General features: G+C 57.3%; 2 protein-coding genes across 2 annotated transcripts; both read left to right on the top strand.

Moving 5' to 3' along the window:
* The first annotated feature begins 283 nt into the window (after positions 1-283).
* Positions 284-10,882, top strand: LOC116571507. Its single transcript, XM_032309466.1, has 4 exons — positions 284-1,241; positions 1,528-1,755; positions 7,896-8,020; positions 10,668-10,882. Exons 1-4 carry the CDS (start codon positions 1,102-1,104, stop codon positions 10,880-10,882), a joined length of 708 nt encoding a protein of 235 aa, XP_032165357.1. The 5' UTR covers positions 284-1,101.
* Positions 10,764-22,277, top strand: LOC116571758 (glutathione hydrolase 1 proenzyme). The gene is made up of 13 exons (XM_032310072.1): positions 10,764-10,852; positions 11,380-11,556; positions 12,165-12,295; positions 12,459-12,545; positions 15,323-15,515; positions 16,092-16,249; positions 17,248-17,397; positions 17,927-18,063; positions 20,671-20,858; positions 21,077-21,204; positions 21,304-21,416; positions 21,489-21,602; positions 21,945-22,277. The coding sequence occupies exons 2-13, from the start codon at positions 11,393-11,395 to the stop codon at positions 22,089-22,091; spliced, it is 1,710 nt and encodes a 569-aa protein (XP_032165963.1). The 5' UTR covers positions 10,764-10,852; positions 11,380-11,392; the 3' UTR covers positions 22,092-22,277.
* The last annotated feature ends 55 nt before the right edge of the window (positions 22,278-22,332 follow it).

Genomic DNA, 22,332 nt, shown 5'->3' with positions numbered 1-22,332 from the left:
ATGAGATTGTAACACAGAGAAAGCTGCACAGTCCTGCTAGGTCACACAGAAGTGACCAATTGAACTAGAATTTACCCTGTAGTAGATATTTGAACTAGCCTATCACCTTGGTCAGAATTGGCGCCCAAAGGGCACCCAAAGGGTGGGGCCCATACTCCTTAGTAGCTAGAGACAGTATGCGCCCCCCACCGATTGGATACCTCCACCTGGCCTGACCCACCCTTGTATTTGGACTTTGTTACCTGGGACTGGTTGCTGGGACTTGTTTTTAAGTAAGTTCCCTGAGGAGGGTGGGGTGGGCAGGGTCAGGATGGAGCTGCTCTGGCTAAATATGTCCTTAGAGTTGCATTGAGGCTGGGGTCTGAAGGAAGAGCGCCAGCTAGAAGTCCCAACGGAGAGCCTGGGATGAACCTCCCAGAGGAAGGGGTAGGGCCCTAGCAAAGCAGGAATCTATCTAGAGGGCAAAGGAGGCTTTGAAGGGTTTTTAGGGAGAGAGGAAGTGCTCAGATATGCAGGCTCAGCAGGGGCTATGGCAGGGAAACTGTGGCTGTGGACCCGGAGGAGGAGTTACCAGGGGAGAGGGCCTGGGGTCGGGAGGGGCCCGGAGGGTAGATGGAAGGCTGCTGGACCACTCCAGTGAGGTTGGGGATGGGTCCTGAGGCTAGGCTGGCTGGGGGGAGGTATGGGGAGTGTTGTTCCTTAGCTCAGGTTTAGGCAAGCATGCTGACCTGAGGCATCTGAAACAGCAGCCCGCAAAATGTTGCAAGCAAGACTCAGAGTAACTGAGTTCAGCTTGAAGTGATGCAGGAGGCGGAGGAGTGAGGTGGCGGGGGTGGGGGCAAGGGAAGCAGAGGGCCAACAAGGCGTGCGAGGAAAGTGTTGGGTGGTTTTGGCATTAGGAGTAACACGGGTCCACCTACCCCTGGTGGAGGGTCTGGGGTGGGGGCTGGAGAGGCTCCAGTCAGTGACTCCCCATGACGCCTCTCCAGGACCAGATCAAGCCCGGCCCTGGGATGGGGGCTGGGGTGGGAGAGATTGAGCCTTGCTCCTCCACCCATTGGAGCTCCCAGACCCACAGATAATTACGAGGTGATACGATAAATGCTACCTGCACGGGGTGCCGTGGGCGGAGAGGGCAGGGCAGCCGGGAGGAGGGGGCCCTTTTTGACTCTGAGCCTGAGCCGTTCGTTCATGAGGCAAGGACCGAGGGGACTGCAGGCCTGGGCGTGGGAACCATGCAGGTAGGGGCGCTAAGCCACCCAACAATTATTTTACTTTATTTTTTCAAAGATTTTATTTATTTATTGGAGAGAGAGAGAGCGAAAGAGAGAGCGAGCATGAACAGTGGGGGTATGAGCAGGGAGGAGCAGAGGAGAGGGAGAAGCAGACACCCCTCTGAGCAGGGAGTTGGGCTATGGTGGGGCTCGATCCCGGGATTCCAGGATCACAACCTAAACCAAAGGCAGACACTTAACTGACTGAACCACCTAGGCGCCCCCAATTATTTTAATGATTTCTGCTCCCCAGACAGAAAACCGAGGGCAAGAAGAGACCCTGGGCCTTAGGTGGCAGGGTTGCCTTTGAACCTAGGGACCCGAGAGCGCATGCCCTTGGCTGTGCTGCTCTCCTGCCCCTGGGCTTGGCCTACCAGGTGCCAGACTGGCCTAGCCGCCAGACATTCCCACGTATTAACGTGCTGACATCTGCGGAGGCCCACACATTGGCAGGGCTCCAGCCTACATCCCTACATCAAAGGTAGGTGTTGAAATGGTGAATATGCCGATGGGAGCAGGGGGTGTCAGCCAGGCTGGGGGCTCTGCCTCTTGGCTACCACTGGGCAACACCAAGCTCTTTACTGAGCTGTCTTCCTTCCATCCCGTCCGTGTGGTCTGCGTGGCTGTGAGAGGCTGTGGCCGGGTGGCAACAGGGTCCGGGCTGGCCCCTGGTCTTCTGCTTGTGGCTTCAGTGGGCAGGAAGTGAGGTCAGGCCCACCTACAGCATGCTGACTCTCACAACCGCAGAAGCCTTCCAAGAAGGCAAACTGGGGCTTGACCTTGGGAAGAGCTTGCCGACCAATCACAGTCTTGCCATCTTTGAAGATACTGAGATCCCCGTCAGGGAAGGTATGCAAGCTAACCTTTCTGGGTGTTGGAGATAGGATACCATGGACCAAACATTTAAGACTCTGTGATTTTATTTTATTTTATTATTTTTTAAAAGATTTTATTTATTTATTTGACACAGAGAGATCACAAGTAGGCAGAGAGGCAGGCAGAGTGAGAGAGAGGAGGAAGCAGGCTCCCCGCGGAGCAGAGAACCCGATGCGGGACTCGATCCCAGGACCCTGAGATCATATCCCGAGCCGAAGGCAGCGGCCCAACCCACTGAGCCACCCAGGCACCCAAGACTCTGTGATTTTAAAGTTGACTAAGATGCTGTGATTTTGGGCATCAAAGTCACTCCTGTTCGGCCAGTTTACCAAATGTCTCCTTGGTGTGGATACCAGGGGACACTAAAGGTCTGGGGTGACATCAGGTTTCCTGGCTCCCAGTGGGCCCTGAGATCCTGTCCCAGCAGTTCTGGAGAGACTAGACCTCCCTCCTGGCTCAGGCTCACGCACGGTGAGGCTCCTGACTGCATTTTGGGAGGTGGTGTCTCTACCTACCAGGGGTGGCCCAACCAGGGCCTGAGGCCCACCTGGCACTTCCTGAGGCTCAGGCCCAGCCCCTCCCAGGACCTGACAGCAGGGTGGGGCGCGGCGGAAGCTGCAGTGAGGTTCTACTTTCGGGAAGTGGTTTACAGGGCGTTCCCCTTTCTATGGGTCACTTATTGTCCTACCTTGCAGCCTTGAGTAAGTTTCTTTACCTCCCAGGTTGTGGTTTCCCTTGAGCACCCTTCTTGCCCCACCAATGCCTTGTTTTCGTAGACACAGAGCTGGGGCAAACCCAAGACCGTCAGAACAGAAAGGGCCCTTGGAGGCCACCTTCGTTCCTCATTTCTCAGAGGAGATGGACCAGGTGTCCCGGCCCCGGGGCCCTTCTGTCTGACCAAGGGCCATAGGGCATGCTAGGCTGCTGATGCTTGCACAAGTAGGGGTGATTAGGAGATAAAAGGCGTCAGGATGGTGGGGTGGCACCCCTCATGCTGCCTTGGCAGTTATCCCTGGCTGGAGGCCAGTCTCGCCTAAGAAACTCTTCAAGGAACAAGGACACGGAGAGCCCATCTCAGCAGTCCACAGCCTTCCACACTCCCTTCTTCCCACAGCCGTTATCCTCTGGTCATCCACCAGGGTCTTAATGAGTGAGCTGGGGTTAATGGGTTACCCAGCCCAGGTGATACATTCACCAGCCTTCTGGGCCTCTCAAAGTCCAGACCCATTGGCCTGGCCTTCAGGGTCTGAGCTCAGCCACTTCCCTTATTAGCATTGACACCTCGGGGCTCAGGAAGGGCCCAGGGAGGTCAAGAGTTTCCTTTGTGCCCTTGGTACTCCCAGACTTGCCTCCAGTGCCAGGCTTCAGGTTTCCTCCATCGGGCATGTCCTACCCAACACGATCCCAGCTCTGCCGGATTCCTAAGGCCCCCGTCATGGTGTCTGCCTCTCCTCCAGGGCCCCGGGGGCCTCCTCCTCTCTAGCTGACCATGCTAAGCCTATCTCCAATCCTGCTGGGGGCTCCTTGAGAAAAGCAGCTGGACAGACAAGGCTTAGATGAGGGAATGAATGAAAGGAGGAATTTAAGCCCGGGTGGTGCTAGCGGTGGCCAGTCTGGCGGGCAGCAAGCCATAAGTGGGTCTCAGAGACACAGATAGTCTTGGGCCTGCCAGTCCTGTGGGGGCACCCACCCTATTTTATTTGATGGGCCCGAGCTGGTAGGGGCCTAAGCAGACAACCCCATTCTCCCACCCTTATCCTGAGTCTTCCATCAGCCTTCCTGCTCACCACCCCACAAATTTAGGGGATGAGGAAAGGCTCCCCTGGGTCGTGTGACTCCCTTCAGTCCAAGTGACCAGGGTGTTTGGAGTGACAGCCCCTAGACACTCCACCTGCAGCCCCGAAGATCAGGGGAGAGCATGTCTGGAGGAGCATTTCCTACTACAGAGTCAGGGGGAGAATCTTAGGCTCCTCAACTTGCTGGAGCCTTAGATGCTTGCACTCCCAGCCCCAGTGGTGCAGGTATCTGTTCGCACCCCAACAATGTGTGACCCCTGTCCAGACGGCGTAAGTTGTGCGGAGCCCACCTCCTTCCAGGGGACCTTTGGCCTGACCTGCCTCTGCCTGAAACCTGTTCTCATTCAGCCCCACTGCCTCCCAAGCTCAGGTCTCTCATTCAGTGTTAGGGACCTTACTGGACTCAAAGAAGCCAGCAGCGGACCCAGGTCACACAGCCCCAGGGACAGGACTGGGAGCCAGCCCAGTTCCCACCTGGAAAGGTTCCTGTGCCTTTAAAGCCTCCCTCCACCCAAGCCAGCAGGGAGAGGGAGGGGAGGAGCTGGGTAACAGCTGGGCACCAGGGACTCCCTCTCCTTTCCATGCTGGAGAGCAGCAGGAGGACCAGCCCTGGAGCCAGGTGAGCCTGGAGCTAGGGGCTTCTGAGGGTGTCTCAGGGCTCTGGGACCCAAAGGACAGCTCGTCCTTTCTGAGCTACTGGACATTGTAGGTTGGGGTAGCTCAGGCTTAGGGCCTCCTGGAAGCATCTGGAAGCGTGGGTTCCATTTCCAGCTCTGCCATGTGCTGGCCTCTACCTCTCTAGCCTCAGCTTATGCACCTGAGTCATGGGGGTGAGCTGAACTTCAGGGTGAGGGGGTTGAGGCTGGTGTGAGTGGATCCTACAAAGAGGTTGCACAAGTCTTTGTCTGACTGGCTCTAGGCTAGAGGGCCTCTTCTTTTTTGTCTGGTAAGAGGGATTGAGGCTGCCTGTCCAGGCTTTGTGGCTCACTGTGCCACAGGTGTGGGGTGGGTGGAGGAGGGCTGTGTGGAGCTGCTGGACTTCTCTCAGGAAGCCTTTGAAGAAGGCACCACACCCCGGAAGTGGACTTTTGGAATTAAGAGGGAGGAATGCAGCACCGAGAAACTGAGGCCCAGGAAGATCTGGAGAGAGGGAGCTGTGATGGGAGCTGGGTCCTCCGGCCACGCTGGGCCCTCCCCCGGGCTCTGGTTTGTGACTGTGAGGGGTTGTGGGGCAGGTTCAGTTGTGCAAGGGGTCATTGCACAACTCTAGGGGGCGCCCACCACCTGGTCATTGCGGATGTGTATAGCTGTCTTGACAGGTATCCGTTTTGATGGCTATCATGCACTGGGGAAGGAGCTTTTTCTAATTCTCAACCTTATGCCACTGGGGTGGGTTGTGAGGGAGACAGATCTCCACCTCGGCCTTGGGCAGTGTGGTAAGCTTCCCCTCGAGGGATGTGGGCCGGGCTCAGGAAGCCAGGGAAAGCTATATGTTCTCAGGTCTGGGGTCGGGGGTGGGGGTGACTCCAGTGTGGGTTCTGGGCCCACATGCTGGTTCAGGCGCCTCCCCCCCCACCACCTGGGGTCAGCTGATTTTGCATGAACTGTTTGTGAATGGGTCTGGGGTTGTGCCCCAGTTTCACCCCTGGAGCTCGGAGGTTGTGGGGACACAGTCGTCAAGCTAGGTTGGAGGATTAATAGAGAAACTTCAGGCTTCCTCTGAGATTTCCACCAGAAAGCTATTCCACTCAGCCTAGATTCAGTGCGTGTGTGTGTGTGTGTGTGTGTGTGTGTGTGTGTGTGTGTGTGATAAAGTCAGTATCTCTGGTGGGCGAGGCTTGTACCTTCCTGGGGACAGGGAGCTTACTATCTTATGTGCCTCGGACAGGAACTGTGGGGTCTGGAGGAGGCTTTTCGGGCCAGCGCCTGCAGCCTTTTCCAGGGTGACATGGTTTCCCCAGACAACACCCCTCAGGTCTCTCTGTCAGTGTATAGGGCTTGGGGGGGTGCTGACAAGAAGAGAATGGGACACACTCAACACGTGAGGAAGGTTCTTTGTTCTGTAAATCATGCCTTTGGGTTTTTGGGGTTTTTTTCTTTTTCTTTTTTTTTTTTTTAAATTTCTTTTGAAGATTTTATTTATTTATTTGACAGAGAGAGAGAGAGAGATATCACAAGTAGGCAGAGAGGCAGGCAGAGAGAGGGGGAAGCAGGCTCCCTGCTGAGCAAAGAGCCCGATGTGGGGCTTGATCCCAGGACCCTGAGACCATGACCCGAGCCAAAGGCAGAGGTTTAACCCACTGAGCCACCCAGGTGCCCCTTTTTATTTTTCTTTTTAAGATTTTATTTATTTATTTGGAAGACAGAGTTCACAAGTAGGCAGAGAGGCAGGCAGAGAGAGAGGAGGAAGCAGGCTCCCCGTGGAGCAGAGAGCTCGATGTGGGGCTCGATCCCAGAACCCTGGGATCATGACCTGAGCTGAAGGCAGAGGCTTTAATCCACTGAGCCACCCAGGCGCCCCTTGGGTTTTTTTTTTTTTTTTTAGGATTTTATTTATTCATTTGAGAGAGCTCGAGAAAACAGGGCGGCGGGGGGAGGGGCAGAGGGACAAGCAGACTCCCTGCTGAGCACGGGAGCCCAACTCAGGCTCTGTATCCCAGGACCTGAAAATCATGATCCGAGCTGGTCAGTCCGATGCTTAAACCGAGTGAGCCACCTGGACGCCCCCATCACGCCCTCCTTGGCACAGCCTTTAATGAGACTCCTTTCCTCCTGACTCCCCTTCCTGGAACCTACAGCTGCTGCTAGGCTTCTGTCTGTGCCCCCAGGCAGCTCTCCACCCCCCATCTCTCCCCCATCTTGCCCCAGGTCAGGAGTTTCCTTTTGGGATCACCTGTGGGGTTTAGGCCACCCTTTGCCCACTAACACATTTTTTTTTTTTAAAGATTTTATTTATTATTTGACAGAGAGAGACACAGCGAGAGAGGGAACAGAAGCAGGGGGACTGGGAGAGGGAGAAGCAGGCTTCCTGCCGAGCAGGGAGCTGGATGTGGGGCTCCATCCCAGGACCCTGGGATCATGACCTGAGCTGAAGGCAGACACTTAACCGGCTGAGCCACCCAGGCGTGCACCCCCCCCTCCACACACACACATTCTTCCTACCCTCCTGCTGCAGCAGATACTGCCATGTCTTATGCCTTCCCAGGGGGGCAGAAATTGCTGAGCAGGCTCAGACAAGGGACAGAGCCCCATGTCTCTCCACTATAGACCCCTCCTAGCTGACTGTCCTGCTATGCAAATCCCCTGACATCCTTGCTGGCATTTAGCCCTCAGGGACGGGGTCATGGGCCTTGGTCCCTGGCTCCTGCCCTGTCCATCTTCTCAGTCATCCTGGTCTGCAGGTAATGTCCAGGGGAAAAGCTTAGTCATGGCGCCCCCATCCTGGGGCCATGGAGGATTGCATTTGCATAGGAATGCATTTTTCTGTGGATTTCATCCCAGGCCTGCTCAAGGGCAGGGGGTAAGAGGACAAGACTTGTTTTGATTGTGTGACCCAGTGTGGGCAGCCATACCCGGTCAGCCTCTGTCTCTCTTCCTGCTTAGCAGCTGGCACAGCCTTGTACGATGGTCATGGATTAGGCATTCCAGATGGAGGCTGGGGGGCTCCCAGGCAGCCTAGATGCACCAGGTGGGGGGCCAGGGAAGGAGTCCTGACTCGAGGAGTGGCTCATCCTTATTCTTGGCAAGTGGAAGCCAAAGGGAAATGGGAAGCAGAGTCCAAGTTCCCCTGGGCTGGGCACGACGGATCCGTTCCTGGCTTAAGATCTTGTTGTTGGGCTGGTCAGGGACACAGAGTACCTTGGGGGCAGGTATGGGCTGACCAGGTGTGTACTGCTGGCTGTGATTTGCAGCAGCTCTGGCCCTCTCTGGGCCCTTTCCCCCTTTCCAGGCTGCTCAGGTGGTTTCTTGGGCCTGAGGCACTAACATTCCTGCGTAGCCAGTGCAACTGGTCTGGACTCGAGGCCTCAGGCTGTGTTCCAGGAAGGCACCCTTGGCATCTGCCTGAGCGGTGTGGTAAGGGCTCTCAGGTCCTGGTTCAAGGCCATCGTGTTTGGCCTTGGAGTTCAGATGCTCTGAACAGTGACAGAATGAGCCAGGGGGATACCCAGCCCAGGGCTTGCTGGCGGGGCACTTGCCAGTGGATTTGCCCTTTGAGGGGTACCAAATCCAAGAGAGTGGGGGATCCTCTGCCTCTGTCACCGCACCTCTCCTTCCCTGCTGGGGCCACACTCCTCACTGTCTGCCGTTGTCATGGGGACCCCAAGAGTCCCTGCTGTCACAGCACCTCCTATCTCCCGCCCAGGGCCCTCCCAGGACTGTGTGAACTTTAGTCACTTAGGGACAGGCTGAATCACTGCGCCTCCCTGCTGCCATGACGTCAGACTCTGGGGCTGTCCTCCCTAACAGGCTTGATCTTTTAGAGGACAGCCTATTCTCCACCCTACTCAGACACCTTCAACTGCCCCATGGGGTTGCTGGGCGTCCCCCGGCAAGCCGCTTGCCCCCTCGGGGACTAGGTGAGCAAGAGAGTTCCTTGGCCCTCTCCTGCCCCTTTCCTGCCTCTGCTCCTCCTTGGAGGTACCCTCCCCCAGATCCCAGTCCCAGTCCAGAGGCCCCCTGAGGGGCTCTGCAGGGGCTGCAGGCGTGGCTCTGGGCCACTCCTGGCAGTGGGGGGGCCCAGCCGGAGCTGTGGCCCAGACTTTCCCAGGCAGACAAATCTGGCTGTGTCCCAGCCCAGACCTTCTTCTGAGGAACAGAGAGTTTTTTTTTGGGCCCCTGCCAATCCCAGGCCTCAGGTAAGCCCATTAGGGTCATGAGGAGTGGGGTGGGGGTGTGAGGCCAAGTGCTGTGCCTGGCCTCAGTTTCCCCTCCTGAAACCAACTTGGGTGAGAGCCATGCCTCTGGGCTTGGACGTTATTTTAGTAAGTCTTTGAGAAAAATGTGGGGTGTGGGAGGGTGGTGGGAAACGGAAGCCCAGTCCCCTGCAGGGTGTCTTCCGCAGGGCAGGAGATATCAGCCTGCAGGGCTTGGCTAGGCCTCCCTGTTGTCCTGTCCAGGGAGCAGAGGTTGGGGGTCAGTGCTGTCCACCCCTAACCATACTCCCTGGCAGTTTGAGCCTTGCTGGGTGCCTCCTATCCCTTCGGAAGCCCACTTGAGCGCTTGAGTGGATGGATGGATAGACAGAGATGGACAGACAGAACAGACTGGAGTATAGACCACAGGAAGTCATGGCTGGACACTACAGAGGCCGGAGGGGAGAAAAGAGAGCCCTGAAGGGGGGTCTTGGCTAATAGCCCCATGGCTGGGAGAAATGAGGCAATGCCCTCAAGGTGCCTAGTGGATGGGACTAGAGGGCCTCCTTGGCAGGTGTGGCTGTGCCCATGCTGGGAAGGGGGTCACTGGCCTCTGCCCTACCCCACCCACCCCCACCACATGTGATGGCGAAGTTCTGTGTTCCTGGCCCAGCTCCTAAGGCCCCTTGGACCTCCAGCACAGCTGTCTCTACCAGAAACCCTTAACCCTGCTCCAGCCCCCCTGGGGTGTGCTCTGAAGCCTATCAGGCCTGCTGAAGGGCAGAGGGCATAGACTGTCCCCGGGACAGTGGCAGGGGAAGGGTCTGTTTGGCACTTTGGAGAGAGCCTTCTGCTGCTTTCTGGAGGACTAGGGAGCAGGTGACACTGACAGTAGGGAGTGTGGGGAGGAGGCTTTGCAGAAGTCCCACCAGAAAGGATTCAGTCAAGGTGAAGAGAAGAGGCCAGCTAGAATCCTCCTGGCGCTGTAGGGTAGTGTCTGCTTTGTGGCTGCCCACTGAGCCTGGGAGGGGAAAGCCCTTCTGGATGTCCCTGACGTGGGGTGAGACTCCATTCCTAGACCATTGCTGGGACACCACTTCTGGCCCTGGAGCTTAGGCCCTCGAAACAGAGGCAGAGTGAACCAGAGGAGTCCCAGCCTGGGGTTTGTCGGGAGATACCCCTTGACCCCCGGAGGTAACCGAGATTGCGCCTGTAACCAAAACTGTCCCTCCTTGCGGGGATCATACCCCTTGCCTGCTGCCAACACCCCAGGGACCCAAAAGCTCACTGTTGTCTCTCCCTGCACAACCGGGAAAGGAGCCAACAGGGAAACAGTGAGCAGGAAGCAGACCAGCTTCCTTCTGCCCACAAACCCCCCTCGCCGACTCCCCCTGTCCAGGCCTCCAGGGCATCACTCTGGTAGCCAGTGACAATTACAGCCAATGCTCCCCCAGCACCCCACCCTTTCCACCCTTTCCAAGTCACTTAACCTCCACAACATCCCCCTGCAGGATGCCTCAGTCATTCGTACTGGACAGGTGGTCCGTGACCTGCCCAGGGCCCCACATCAGAGGAGGGGGCAAGACTCAGATGGGCTGAGCTTGCTCCCCAGCCTGCACGCCCCGTCCCCTTGGCCAGGGACACGTGGGCTTCACCACTTTGTCATATGACACTCACACCACTGAACCCGGGCCCCGTTCTGGGCGAACCCTCTCTCGGCTGTGCCTGGAGATCTCCCACAAACGTGAGAGCAGTTGACAGCCTCCTCTTCAACCCTAGAGTTCATCTGGAGGTCGAGGAACCTCACGGAGCTCCCGGGGTGGGGGAATAGACTCGGGGTGTTTCAGGTATGCTATCTCAGTTTTCAGGAAAACCAGGAGGCTACGTGGTTGTGGTGTCTCTCTGGAGCAGATCCTGCGGCCCCAGGCACCTGCCGTGTGTGAGGGAGACCCCCGTTATCTCATCAGCGGCTTCAGCCAACCCCCGTCCCCACTGCCCCATTTTTGCAGCCACCTCTGCAGGCAAGGCGTGGGGCTCCCATCCCCTGAGAAAGGTAGGCACCTGCCCTGTTGCCCTCAGCTAACGATTGCAGGAGGAGACCAGGGGGGTCCTCTCTCTGAACCCCACAGTCTGTGGCAGGACACTCTGGGAGGGCCCATGGATGGTGCCTGGCTCCGGGCTGAGGTGGGGGTCACAGAAGGAATCAGACCAGGCTTGCCCCTCATGGACTTCTACACTTGGCCATGGCTCCCAGTTTGGGGGATAGATGAGGCTGTGTAGAAGCAGGGGCCCACGGAATCTGGGGGCTTCCAGAAGAGGGTTCTGTTGGACATGGGCTCCTTACTGGAATGCGGCCTTGAGGATAAGCAGGGAGGTTTGGGAGGGCACAGATGGGGTCAGGAGTTTCTGGTGCAGGGAATGGCATGAGCAAAGGTCTGGGGGCTGGAAGGAGACACAGGGATGTGTTTCTGAGACTTGATCTTGGGCTGTGCCCTGTGAAGTGAGGGTCAGGATGTGCCCAGAGGCAGGCCAGTGGTAGGCCCCTGACTCTGTTACCCTCCACCCCCCACCCCCAACCAGGGCCTGCAGAGCCATGAAGAGGAAGTATGTGTATCTGGTCCTGGTGGCCGTGGTGCTCGTGCTCTTCCTCATCATTGGCCTGTGCATTTGGCTGCCCTCAGCCTCCAAGACACACAACCATGTCTACCCCAGGGCGGCCGTGGCTGCAGATGCCAAGCATTGCTCGGAGATCGGGAGGTGAGCAGGCAGGGCATGGGAACCCAGTAGGACCACTGCAAGTGGATCTGGCCCAGACCCTCATCCCCCTGAGACGCAGTTTCCCCACCTGTCCCTGAGCTACCTGGACAAGGGGTGACTGATTCACATGGAGCTGCGTGTCCTTGGAACTTCTCAGCAGCCTCTGAAGGGGAGAAGGGGAGAAGGGGATACTGACTCCAAGAGCAGGGTGTGGGTTTCCCAGGGCCCAGCTGAGCCCCCTTCTCTCAGACCTAAGAATCTCCATCTCATTGGATCAACTGTTGTTTTATGCTATTTTCGACCCCTTGCTCACATTATTTACAAAGATCAGTTCCCACTTAGAGACTTAAACAGGAAAAAAAAGTGTCGATAAAAGTAACAATTTTCCCATTTTCTTTCTATTATAAAATGCATGTTCATCTGTTTGCTTGAAAAGGAAGACCATACAAGCCCATTGGCTTGAGAGTTCTATGCAAAGCCCCAGAACTGGGGGCTCTTCTTCCCTCCTGCTTTGGGCAGGGTGGCCTGACAGGGTGGATGGAGGTGGGTGGCAGGTGCCCGCATCGGGGAGCCCGCAGATGCTCACTGCCCCCGTGTGCCCTGGGTAGGGATGTGCTGAGGGAAGGCGGCTCGGCGGTGGACGCTGCCATCGCGGCCCTCCTGTGCGTGGGGCTCATGAATGTCCACAGCATGGGCATCGGGGGCGGCCTGTTCCTCACCATCTACAACAGCACCACACGTGAGTGCCCCCAGGAACAGGGGGTGGGGGTGAATGGCAGCGGCTGTCTAGCTCAGGCTGGACTTGGGCTGGGGGCAGGCAGGGCTGGGCGGCCCCTGGGCTCACACCCTTGGGTGAGGAGGGTTGGTGTGGGTCTGGATTGCCCTCCTGCTTCTCCTTCCAGGAAAAGTTGAGATCATCAATGCCCGCGAGGTGGCCCCGGGGCTGGCCTTTGACAGCATGTTCAATAGCTCGGAGCAGTCACAGGAAGGTGAGGTGCAAAGTCAGGGTGTGGGTGCAGAGCTGGGCTGAGCTACTGGGGAAAGCATGGGCCTCTGGGGCTGGGGACAGCTCTGGATGGGCTGATGCCCACTGTACCCATCCCTTCCTGGCCCCACAACACCCTCCCGTAATGAACAGTCCAGACCATCATCATGGAGGGAAAAAGAGGTGGAGCTTCAGTTATTTTCGGGTCAGGTCCCTCCAGAGCCACCCAGTATTAGTAAACAGAGAGAATAATTATTTCAACAGCTAGCACATACCGTGGGTCACTGGGGCCAGCACTTTGCTCAGCCCTTTTCGCCAGTGAGCCTCTTGAATCCTCCCTTGTATGCTTGGGAGTCCAGGGAAGTGCTGTGTTGATTCTCATTTTACAGGTCCAGAGAGGTAGTGCAAACCAACTGAGGTCACACAGCTGGATGGTGCTGAGGCCAAAATTGGACCTGGGCTGTTGAAACCCTGTGTTTTTCAAAGGCATCCAAGTCATTCATTTGTTCGTTCATTTGTGGGGCTAGCTCTCAAGAGACAACAGTCTCTTTTTTAACAAAGTCTTATGCGGAGAAGAGGCCCCCAATTTTCCCATGCAGCTGCGGGGAAGCCAGTGGCCACCAGGGGGTGCTGCTCCCAAGGACTCAAACGGGTTGCAGGCTAGGAGGTTGGAAGCAGGAAGTTCTGGCTGTTGGCATTCACTGGTCCCATCTCCAACTGCAGGTTCTGCTCCTCAGCCCTGGGCGGTGGGCGGGGCCCTGCGGGTAGCCCCGCCCCCTTGGAGTCCTCTCCAACCTACAGAGTCTTTGTTTGAATTCCTATATCCCTTGGGAACCTCTGAATGGGTAGAAAGGAAATTCACTGGAATCTTACAGGCTTAGCACCTTAGGGGCACTTGGAATACATTTATTTAAACCAGGACTTGTTGGGCACCTCTTAAAATGTCAGGGGCTGTTCCCCAAGCCAGGGGACAAAGCAAAGGCAACAGGCGAATTCTGAATCTGTGGCCCAGTCGAGCCAGGATAGCAGAGGCAGGGAAGAGCCGGATGGCATCGATTCACCAAGTACAGCACGCTCGGGGACGGGCTGACTAAGCAAAGACCCAGAGGCTGGAGTGGAGTGAGGGGAGCTGTAGGGGTGTCTGGGGGCAAAGCAAGTGGCCCATGTGGGAACCAGCGAGGCTGCACTGGCTGACCCCAGGGTCAGAATGGCTCAGATGGCGTCAGACCTCGTGGGTCATTGCGAAGACCCTGCTTCTTGTCGGAGAGAGGGAGCAGTGTCTCTTGGGGTGTTTGTGGGGGTGGATCTGGGGTAGGTCGGACTTAACCCCTTGGGTTGCTGCAGAAGGGTCAGAGAGCACGCGGGCTGCCCGTGAGGTGACCTGTCAGGAGGTCACCACGATATTGAGGGAGAGAAGATGGTGTTGGGAGGTGGTTGGTACTCAACATACCTGGAGTGGGGAGCCTATGCGTCTGCTGATAGGTTGGGTGTGACACATATGCCAAGTGTCCTGAATGACTGGTGTTCGATCTGCATCCAGAAAGAGGGGGCAGCCCTAGCAGAGAACAGCAAGGCTGTGGGGAATGGGTTTGGGAGATAGTCAGGAATTGCGTTTTGAGCGTGTTAAGTTAGAGATGCCTTTTAGGCATGGTCAGCCGCGTCCTCAGGTCTAGCCATCAGAGGAGCAGGCCAGGCCAGAAAGTAAATGTGGAGTTGTGAGCACATAATGGAACTTCAAGTTCCAGTTCAAGCTCTGATCTGGGGGAGTAGAGAGCAGAGACTCTAGGAGAGCCTGGCAGGTGGGATGCACAGGTGACCCAGCAGGAGTGATGGACCAGGTACGGTGAACTTGAGAGGAGACCCGGGTCTGCCAGTATAGGGGTCAGTGGTGGCTTTGGCGAGCAGGGTGGTGTGAGGCCTGATTGGCCCAAGGTCAGGAAGGCATTTATCTAAGGTGGCAGGAATTACGGGCTGGATGTCAGACCTTCTGAGATGTGCAGACATGCAGATCCTAATATCCTGGCTCTCGTGCCCAGCTTCAGGTTGTTATGAACCTAGACTGCCTAGTCTGGGGGTAGCTGAGATGGCTCTTGTCATTCAGGAGTGGGAACAAGAGGGTGTCTGGGAGTGGGGGCCGTGGCATCAGTATCTAATTTAGGGCATGGTGGGCCGTGGGAGTGGGTGGGGACCAGGGTCTACAGGTGTTTCCAGTGGAACTGTGGGCTCCTCTGAGGAGTGGTCAGATGGGGAAACTAAGGCCCAGAGACTGTAAAGGGCAGGGGTTTGGGCTCAGGTCCTGGTTCTGAGACAGTAGAAGGGAGAAAGGTAGAGGTCTTGCCTTGGAACTGGCTCAATGTCAGGGTGGCCCCAGGCTTGCTCTGGGAACTTCTGTGGGTTCTGGTGGACCCCTTGAGCCTGTGGGCGAGGAAGCTCAGACTGAGAGATGGCAGGGGTCTGGCTTCCCCACAGTCTTGTGTGCAGCTGTGGCCTGGCACAGGATTTCAAGCCCGGTGGCCACCCCCGCAGAGGCAGTCATCTCATCCCTGGACAGCAGAATTCAGCAGAGGGAACCACCTCTCCCTGACCTGTGGCCTCCTTCGCATGTCCCTAACTATCTACACTTTTGCCTGCTGAGCCCGGATAGGACAATGCCATTTCTTTCCGAAACCTCTCTGATCCCATTTGGGGACTGTGCCTAGGATGTGGCCTGAGAGAGCATCCCTCCCGGTGTCCCCAGACTAGAGCCACTAACTGTGTGTGTGTGTCCCTGTCCCTATGCAGGGGGGCTGTCGGTGGCGGTTCCCGGTGAGATCCGAGGCTATGAACTGGCCCACCAGCGGCACGGGCGGCTGCCCTGGGCTCGCCTCTTCCAGCCCAGCATCCAGCTGGCCCGTGAGGGCTTCCCTGTGGGGAAGGGCTTGGCAGCAGCACTGGAGAAAAGTCGGGCAGTCATTGAGCAGCGGCCTGCCCTGTGGTATGTCTGGGGGGGGGGGTTGGCCTGCCCTGGGCCACAGGCTGGGCAGACATGGCCCAAGATTCCCTGCAAGCTGTGAATGACTGGCAGAGTGCTTTCAGGAACCTGTGCTGATGGAGGGCTGAGGTCTAGGATACAGGAACCTTTCCCAATGTGCATGGGATCACATTCTGAGCCTGGTGCCTTCCCAGGCTTGTGTATCCTGAGTACAGGGGCTCTAGGAGGCATGGGTTGGACACCAGAGGATGAGGGTCACACACCCGTGGAAGGGTGCTCGCTGTCTTTTTTTTTTTTTTTTTAAAGACTTTATTTATTTATTTGGCAGAGAGAGAGATCACAGGTAGACAGAGAGGCAGGCAGAGAGAGGGGGAAGTAGGTTCCCTGCTGAGCAGAGAGCTGATGCGGGGCTTGATCCCAGGACCCTGAGATCATGACCTGAGACGAAGGCAGAGGCTTATCCCACTGAGCCACCCAGGTGCCCTGCTCACTGTCCTTTGATCTCCTGTGTGATTGGGTGGGAAGTGACTGACTTAATCCAGCCGGCCTGCCAGCCTCACAGGAGCCTCTCTGCCCCAGTGAGGTGTTCTGCCGCAATGGGAAAGTGCTGCGGGAAGGGGACAAATTGACCTTGCCACGGTTGGCAGACACGTACGAGACACTGGCCTTGGAGGGAGCCCAAGCCTTCTACAACGGGAGCCTCACAGCCCAGATTATCAAGGACATTAAGGATGCTGGTGAGTGGGCAACCTCAGTGGCCCCGGGGAAGGAACCCTGAGCCAGAGCTCAGAGGTCTTAGGTCCTCTGGTCCTGCTGTGGCCCAGACTCTAGGCCCTCAGCAGCATCTGGTGGAGGGGTGGGTGTCAAGGAGACGTCGGCACTCAGTGACAGGTCACAAGAATCTACAGATCTTGGTTAAGTCATGACTGAGAGACCAGTGCAGTTCAGGAGAAAAAGTTCTCAATGGATAAATGCAGGCCTAGGTAGGAGCTCAGACTGAGGGAGCCTTGACATGCAGGTCTGGGAGGACTTCCTAGAGGTGGTAGTACATGAACTCCAGATGAGGTCGGAGAGAGGAAGAGCATTCCTGGCAGATGGAACAGGCCAAGGCCCAGAGAGGGTGAGCTTTAACTATCCCTGAGGGTCACAGCAGATGCAGGTGGGCTTGGCGAGAGAGGCCTTGGAGGAGCTGCAAGCAGGGACAGCTTCTGATGAATTTCAGCCAGGCAGCCTGCGCTGCCTCTCCGTCCCCAGTGTGGATTTCTTCATAATGTTCTTTTTATCAGAGACGCAGAAGAGTGTGATTAGCATGCTGACCTTTAGCGCTGGGGCAGGAAGTTAGCCTGTAAATAACCTGGTCTGTCTGGAGCCCATTTCCTGTAGAATTAAGAGTCTCCTTTCACCCACCCATTAGTCTCTGGCAGAGAGGACTGGGCAAGGGGGAGATAGGAGCCGATATTTTCCACTTAGGGAAGAGGACTCTTGGTGCCAGGGGAAGAGGAGGTAGACCTGGAGGCCAGTGGGGCAAACAGGTGGAGGGCAGCTGGCCTGAGCCTGGCGATGGGGAGGAGGCATCTTTGGGGAGCACAGAGGGACTGGGGGGGTGGGGCTGTAGGGAGGGGGAGGGGCAGGGACCCTCCAGGTGGGCGAGGGCTTTCAGTTTGATGATCTTGTCCTCCCCTCGGATTTGGGGCCCCGTCCCCATGTCCCCCCACTGAGCTGCTCTTGGCATCAGGGGGCATCATGACCGCCAAGGACCTCAACGACTACCATGCCAGGCTGATCGAGAACCCCCTGAACATCAGCCTTGGGGACTCCCATCTCTACGTGCCCAGCGCCCCGCTCAGTGGCCCGGTGCTGGCTCTTATTCTCAACATCCTTAAGGGTGAGCTGTCCCACCACGACCCTGTAGGAGGCGGTGCACAGGGCTGTGTGTGTTGCGGAGGGGGGGGGGGGTCAGGGGCTAAGGGAGGAAGAGGAGTGGTTGGGAAGTAAAAACGGTGTGGAGTAGCATCCCAGGCTGGGACCAGCCCCTGCAAGGGCTTAGGGGTGACAGGGTCTATCTGCCTTGCCAAGTTACCCAGTGCTGGAAGTTCACAGCTAGTGGGTGCGGGGGGGCTGGTCCAGAGGACCTGTCTGACAAATCTAAGTGGTCTTCTGGGACTGGGTAAGACTGGGTCGCCCTTCTAGCTGGACATTTGAGGCCCAGGTCCAGAGGTCCCTTGCCTCATTCCATCCTTCCATTCCTCCAAAGTGTCCACTGGTCGTTATTCAACGTTCCCCTTCTCAAGCTGGGCCAAGCAAAGAGATTCAGGGAGGTGTGAGCCTACCCTGGAACACTCAGCTGTCTTGGCCGAGCTGGGGTGTCCCAAGGGCCCTGGGACTGCCGGTGTGTCCCATCTCTGCTCCATCAGGGTACAACTTCTCCCGGGCAAGTGTGGAAACACCCGAGCAGAAGGGTCTGACTTACCACCGCATTGTGGAGGCCTTCCGGTTCGCCTATGCCAAGAGGACCCTGCTTGGGGACCCGGAGTTTGTCGATGTGATGGCGGTAAGAGGCAGGGGCGGTAAGAGGTCCACGATGGGTGGGGAGGGCCTCTCATGGAGGTGCCACGATGGTTCCCTGGGGCCACCCCAACCTCACACATGCTGAATGAATCCATTTCTACCACCGACTTTGGTGGTGGGCCTACCGTGTGCTGGGATGGACTGGTGACCCCGAGTTCAGCCTTCTGCCACAGGGAGCTTGCAGTGTGACGAGTCGGCAATGAGTAATTAGTGGCCCCTATCCCTGGCCAAGCTCGCACCTTGGGGGCTGTACCCTTGGTCTGGAAGCTTTTGGAGTATTCACTGCTGAGCTGAGGAGTACGTAGGGGCATCGTAACCCTCGAGGGTCATGAGGAGGATGGGGGAGGGGCGGGGGGGGGTCTGGGTGGCAGAGGCCTCAGCCACCAGCTTATTGGTCACACCCAGCAGCTAACCCTTCCCTGATCCTCACCCAGGTCCTGCACAGCCCAACCCACTCATAGCCAAATACCCCAGTTCCAGGCTGAGCCTTCACTGAGCCTCCCATCATGGTGCCCCTTTACCTACTTGGATCCCCCATTCTGGGGTAGACCTGCAGACCCCCTCACACTCACCTGTGTCTCTCAGCTGCCCCTCTGCTCTCCTGGATCTGTCTTCTTTCCTGAGGACCGTTTCATGCTACTCCCCGTGGCCTTCAGGGACCTGGCGACTCATCCCCCCGAGGCCACTGCATTGCCTCCCTCTCTCTCTGCAGCCCCCGCCCCTGCCGTCCTGGCTGAGGCTGGCCCCTCTGCTCCTCCACCTGCCAACTCAGCCTTTCCTGCAGCCCTGCGCTCCCTCCAGCATTGCCATCCTGCCCCTTCTGACAGGTCATTCTGGAAAGAGGCATCTGCCTGTCGCTGCTGCCTCCCCTTCCTCTGCTTCCACTCAGGGCGCACTGGGCCTCTGCATCCCTTTCTCAGGCCCTCTCCCATCAGGCTCTGCCCTCCTCGCTCCACATCCCCCCTGCCAGGACCCCTCACCCCACCCCCCCAGGAGTCCAGCCTCAGTTTCCCCTTTGGGCCCCCCTCAGCAGCATCTCACACAGTTCAGTTCACCACCTCCTTTTCTCACCTTTTCCTTTTGCAGAGTTGTGGGCATTTTGCCCCATCCCCCTCCTCTCTCCATGCTTCCATCCACCCGTTTTTATTGACATGTGTGTGCTCTTTGGGTATCAGATGGTCAGTCCCTGATATCACACTTTGGGTTGTAGCTCCCGAGACTGAGAGATCTCCATACTGCCTTCGAGAGGACCTGGCCCATTAGACCCCTGTGTTCCTGAGGGTCCCAGGGTTGTTTAGGTCCAGAGCCCATCAGACTCATCCCTTGCAGTTTCTGTTCTGTCCCTCTAGTCTCCGAACCTACAACAGATGTCTGGGGTGTTTTGCTGCTTTTTAAAGCCCAGGGCGGCTGTCTTGCAGAACCATCCCACATCCTGGATTTGACTTTCTGTTTTCTTGGGAGTAGATTCAGGCTGAAAATTTTCCCTGTGGGGTGTTGCTGGAAAATTCTGGAGGCATTTTCTTTGCTCAGTCCCCAGGGGCTTTCCTTGCTGGCTCCTGTCTCCTCTCCTCTCCTCTTTGTCCTTACCACCATGACCCTGTTCATGCGCACAGGTTGAAGCAGCGACTGGAGGCTGAGGGCTCCCTGTTTATCCTCAGCCTGATCTTGCCCATGAACTCCACACACACAGATCCATACCCGTCTGCAACAGGAAAAGGCATGTCTCCCAAATCAAGCTCCTGACTGTCCACCTTCACTGCCTCTTCCATAGTGTCTACCTCCCACCTTCACTGTCCCTTCCGCAGTGTCAGCCTCCACAGTTAAATGGCCTCTCTGCACTGAAGGCTTTGGGACCATTGGTTCTCTCCCATCCGCACCACCCCCGTCTCTCACTTGGTTGATGCCATAGCCTCCCAGTTGGGTTCTACACTTCACCCCCACACAGCTGCCAGAGTGATCCTGTGAACTGCTGGTGTGCTCCTTCCTCTGTCCCAGGCCCGGGTGGCTCAAAGCAAAAGCCAGACTCCTTATAGGGCCTCTGAAGACTTATTGGGATAACCCCCTGCTAATGTCTCCTACCACCTCTCTCTTTGACCCTATTCACCCTTTGCCTGTCACTCACAGGCCTGCCTCAGGGCCTTTGCATTTACCACCAGGCCTCATTCTGGCCTCTTTTCAGACATCACCTCCTCTGAGAAGCCCTCCCTGACAATTCCGCTCCCATCTGGTCCTTCTCTATCCCCTTTACCTGGCTTGTTCTCTCCAGCATGTCCCTGCCTCCCTTTATCATATGACCCGTATATGTCTTCCCTGTTGATCAAGCATGTAGTACAAGCTCCATGAATGAATGAAAGGTTGAATGCAGCCAGAGTGGGGGCTTGTGGGGTAGACAGACCAATGCTTAGAGTTGCTGGACTGCAGCTGAGGCAGAGCCTGGAAAGGGGATCAGACGGGCTACGTGAGGTTGGGGGTGCAGGAGGGTTGTGGTCAGGGCCATGTTGGGGGCTTCCCAAGAGCTGCTCGCACAAGCCTGTGCCCCCTCCCCATCCTCCCCCCCCACCTCCTCAGGCCAGCTCTGGGGTCTCGGCAGGTGGTCCGCAACATGAGCTCCGAGTTCTTTGCCGCTCAGCTCCGGGCCCGGATCTCTGACAGCACCACTCACCCGACCTCCTACTATGAGCCTGAGTTCTACACGCCTGATGATGGTGGCACGGCCCACCTGTCCGTGGTTGCAGAGGATGGCAGCGCTGTGTCCGCCACCAGCACCATCAACCTCTAGTAGGGCTGCTTGGTGGCCCTGGGTGGGCCAGGGGCTGCTTGTGTCTCCCAGGAGGGAGATCCATCAACCCCTTTCATGGTGGGGAAACTGAGGCCCCACCTTGGTAGAGCGCCTGCCCTCAGCCTCCCTGGGCTGGGTAGAGCTTTGGTGGGTGGGTGGGGGCTGGGTGGGGTAGGGGCTGGATCTGGCCCAGTTGTCTGATCTGGCTGGTCTGCAGCTTCGGTTCCAAGGTACGCTCAAAGGTCAGCGGGATCATATTCAATGATGAGATGGATGACTTCAGCTCCCCCAACATCACCAACCAGTTTGGGGTGCCCCCTTCCCCAGCCAACTTCATCAAACCAGGTACGGGGCGGGGAGGGACTTGGGCCAAGAGAGGGCTGGTGCCCTGGGCAGGCAGCTGACCAGCATCTCTGTCCCTGCCTGCCCATCTGGTGACCACAGGGAAGCAGCCCCTCTCGTCCATGTGTCCGGCGATCCTCGTGGGCCAGGATGGCCGGGTCCGCATGGTGGTAGGTGCCTCTGGGGGCACGCACATCACTACGGCCACCGCACTGGTACGTGCCATCTACCTGTCCCCTCCAGCCCCTGCCCCTGGGCCACGCTGACCCCATCCCTTTGCCCTCCAGGCCATCATCCATAACCTGTGGTTTGGCTACGATGTAAAACGGGCAGTAGAGGAGCCCCGACTTCACAACCAGCTTCTGCCCAACACAACAACGCTGGAGAGAGGCATTGACCAGGTGGGATAGGGCCAAGGAAACTGAGTCATAAGCGGGGGGAGGGGTCATGGGAGGATCCTAGGAAGGAGGCCCGGATCTCCTGAGTCATCAAAAAGTAGACTACCAGCCTCTGCCTGGGGCAGATGAACTTTACCTCCACTGCCTGGGCCATCTTGAACCCCTGTGCAGCTTGGGTCAGGCCACCTGCTCCAAGGAGACCCACTAGGCCCAGCTGCCCCCAACTTGTTCTTCCTGGCCTCTGGGTGGAAATGGCACCGTCTATGTGGTTCGATGTGGGTCTGTGTGGTTCAGATGGCTTCGCAGGCCCTGCTGAGAACCCTCTATCCCCTCCCCCCCACCCAGGCGGTGACCACAGCCCTGAAGACTCGGCATCACAACACTGAGGACACTTCCAGCTTCATCGGTGTGGTGCAAGCCATTGTCCACACGGCCAGTGGCTGGGCAGCTGCCTCAGACCCCAGGAAAGGCGGGGAGCCTGCTGGCTACTGAGTGCTTGGGGTGGGCAAGGCTTCCTGGCAACCTAGGGATGAGATTCCCCGCTGGGGCCAGAGTGGAACTTGGAGGGATTTGCTTCCCCTGTGAGTGACAAAGCAGTGCAATAAATGGGGGTCGCAGCGTGAGGCTCTGGGCGGCCTTGCTGGCCCAGCTCCCATATCACTGGGCCTCAGTATCCTATGTGTGAATTGGAGCTGTACGGTGAGGAAGGGTGGAGAGGCGGGATTCAGAGGTC

Source organism: Mustela erminea, chromosome 13 (assembly GCF_009829155.1).
Source record: "Mustela erminea isolate mMusErm1 chromosome 13, mMusErm1.Pri, whole genome shotgun sequence".
Taxonomy (NCBI): domain Eukaryota; kingdom Metazoa; phylum Chordata; class Mammalia; order Carnivora; family Mustelidae; genus Mustela; species Mustela erminea.
Note: the sequence above shows the minus strand (reverse complement) of the source record. Positions and strands in the feature narration are given on the sequence as shown.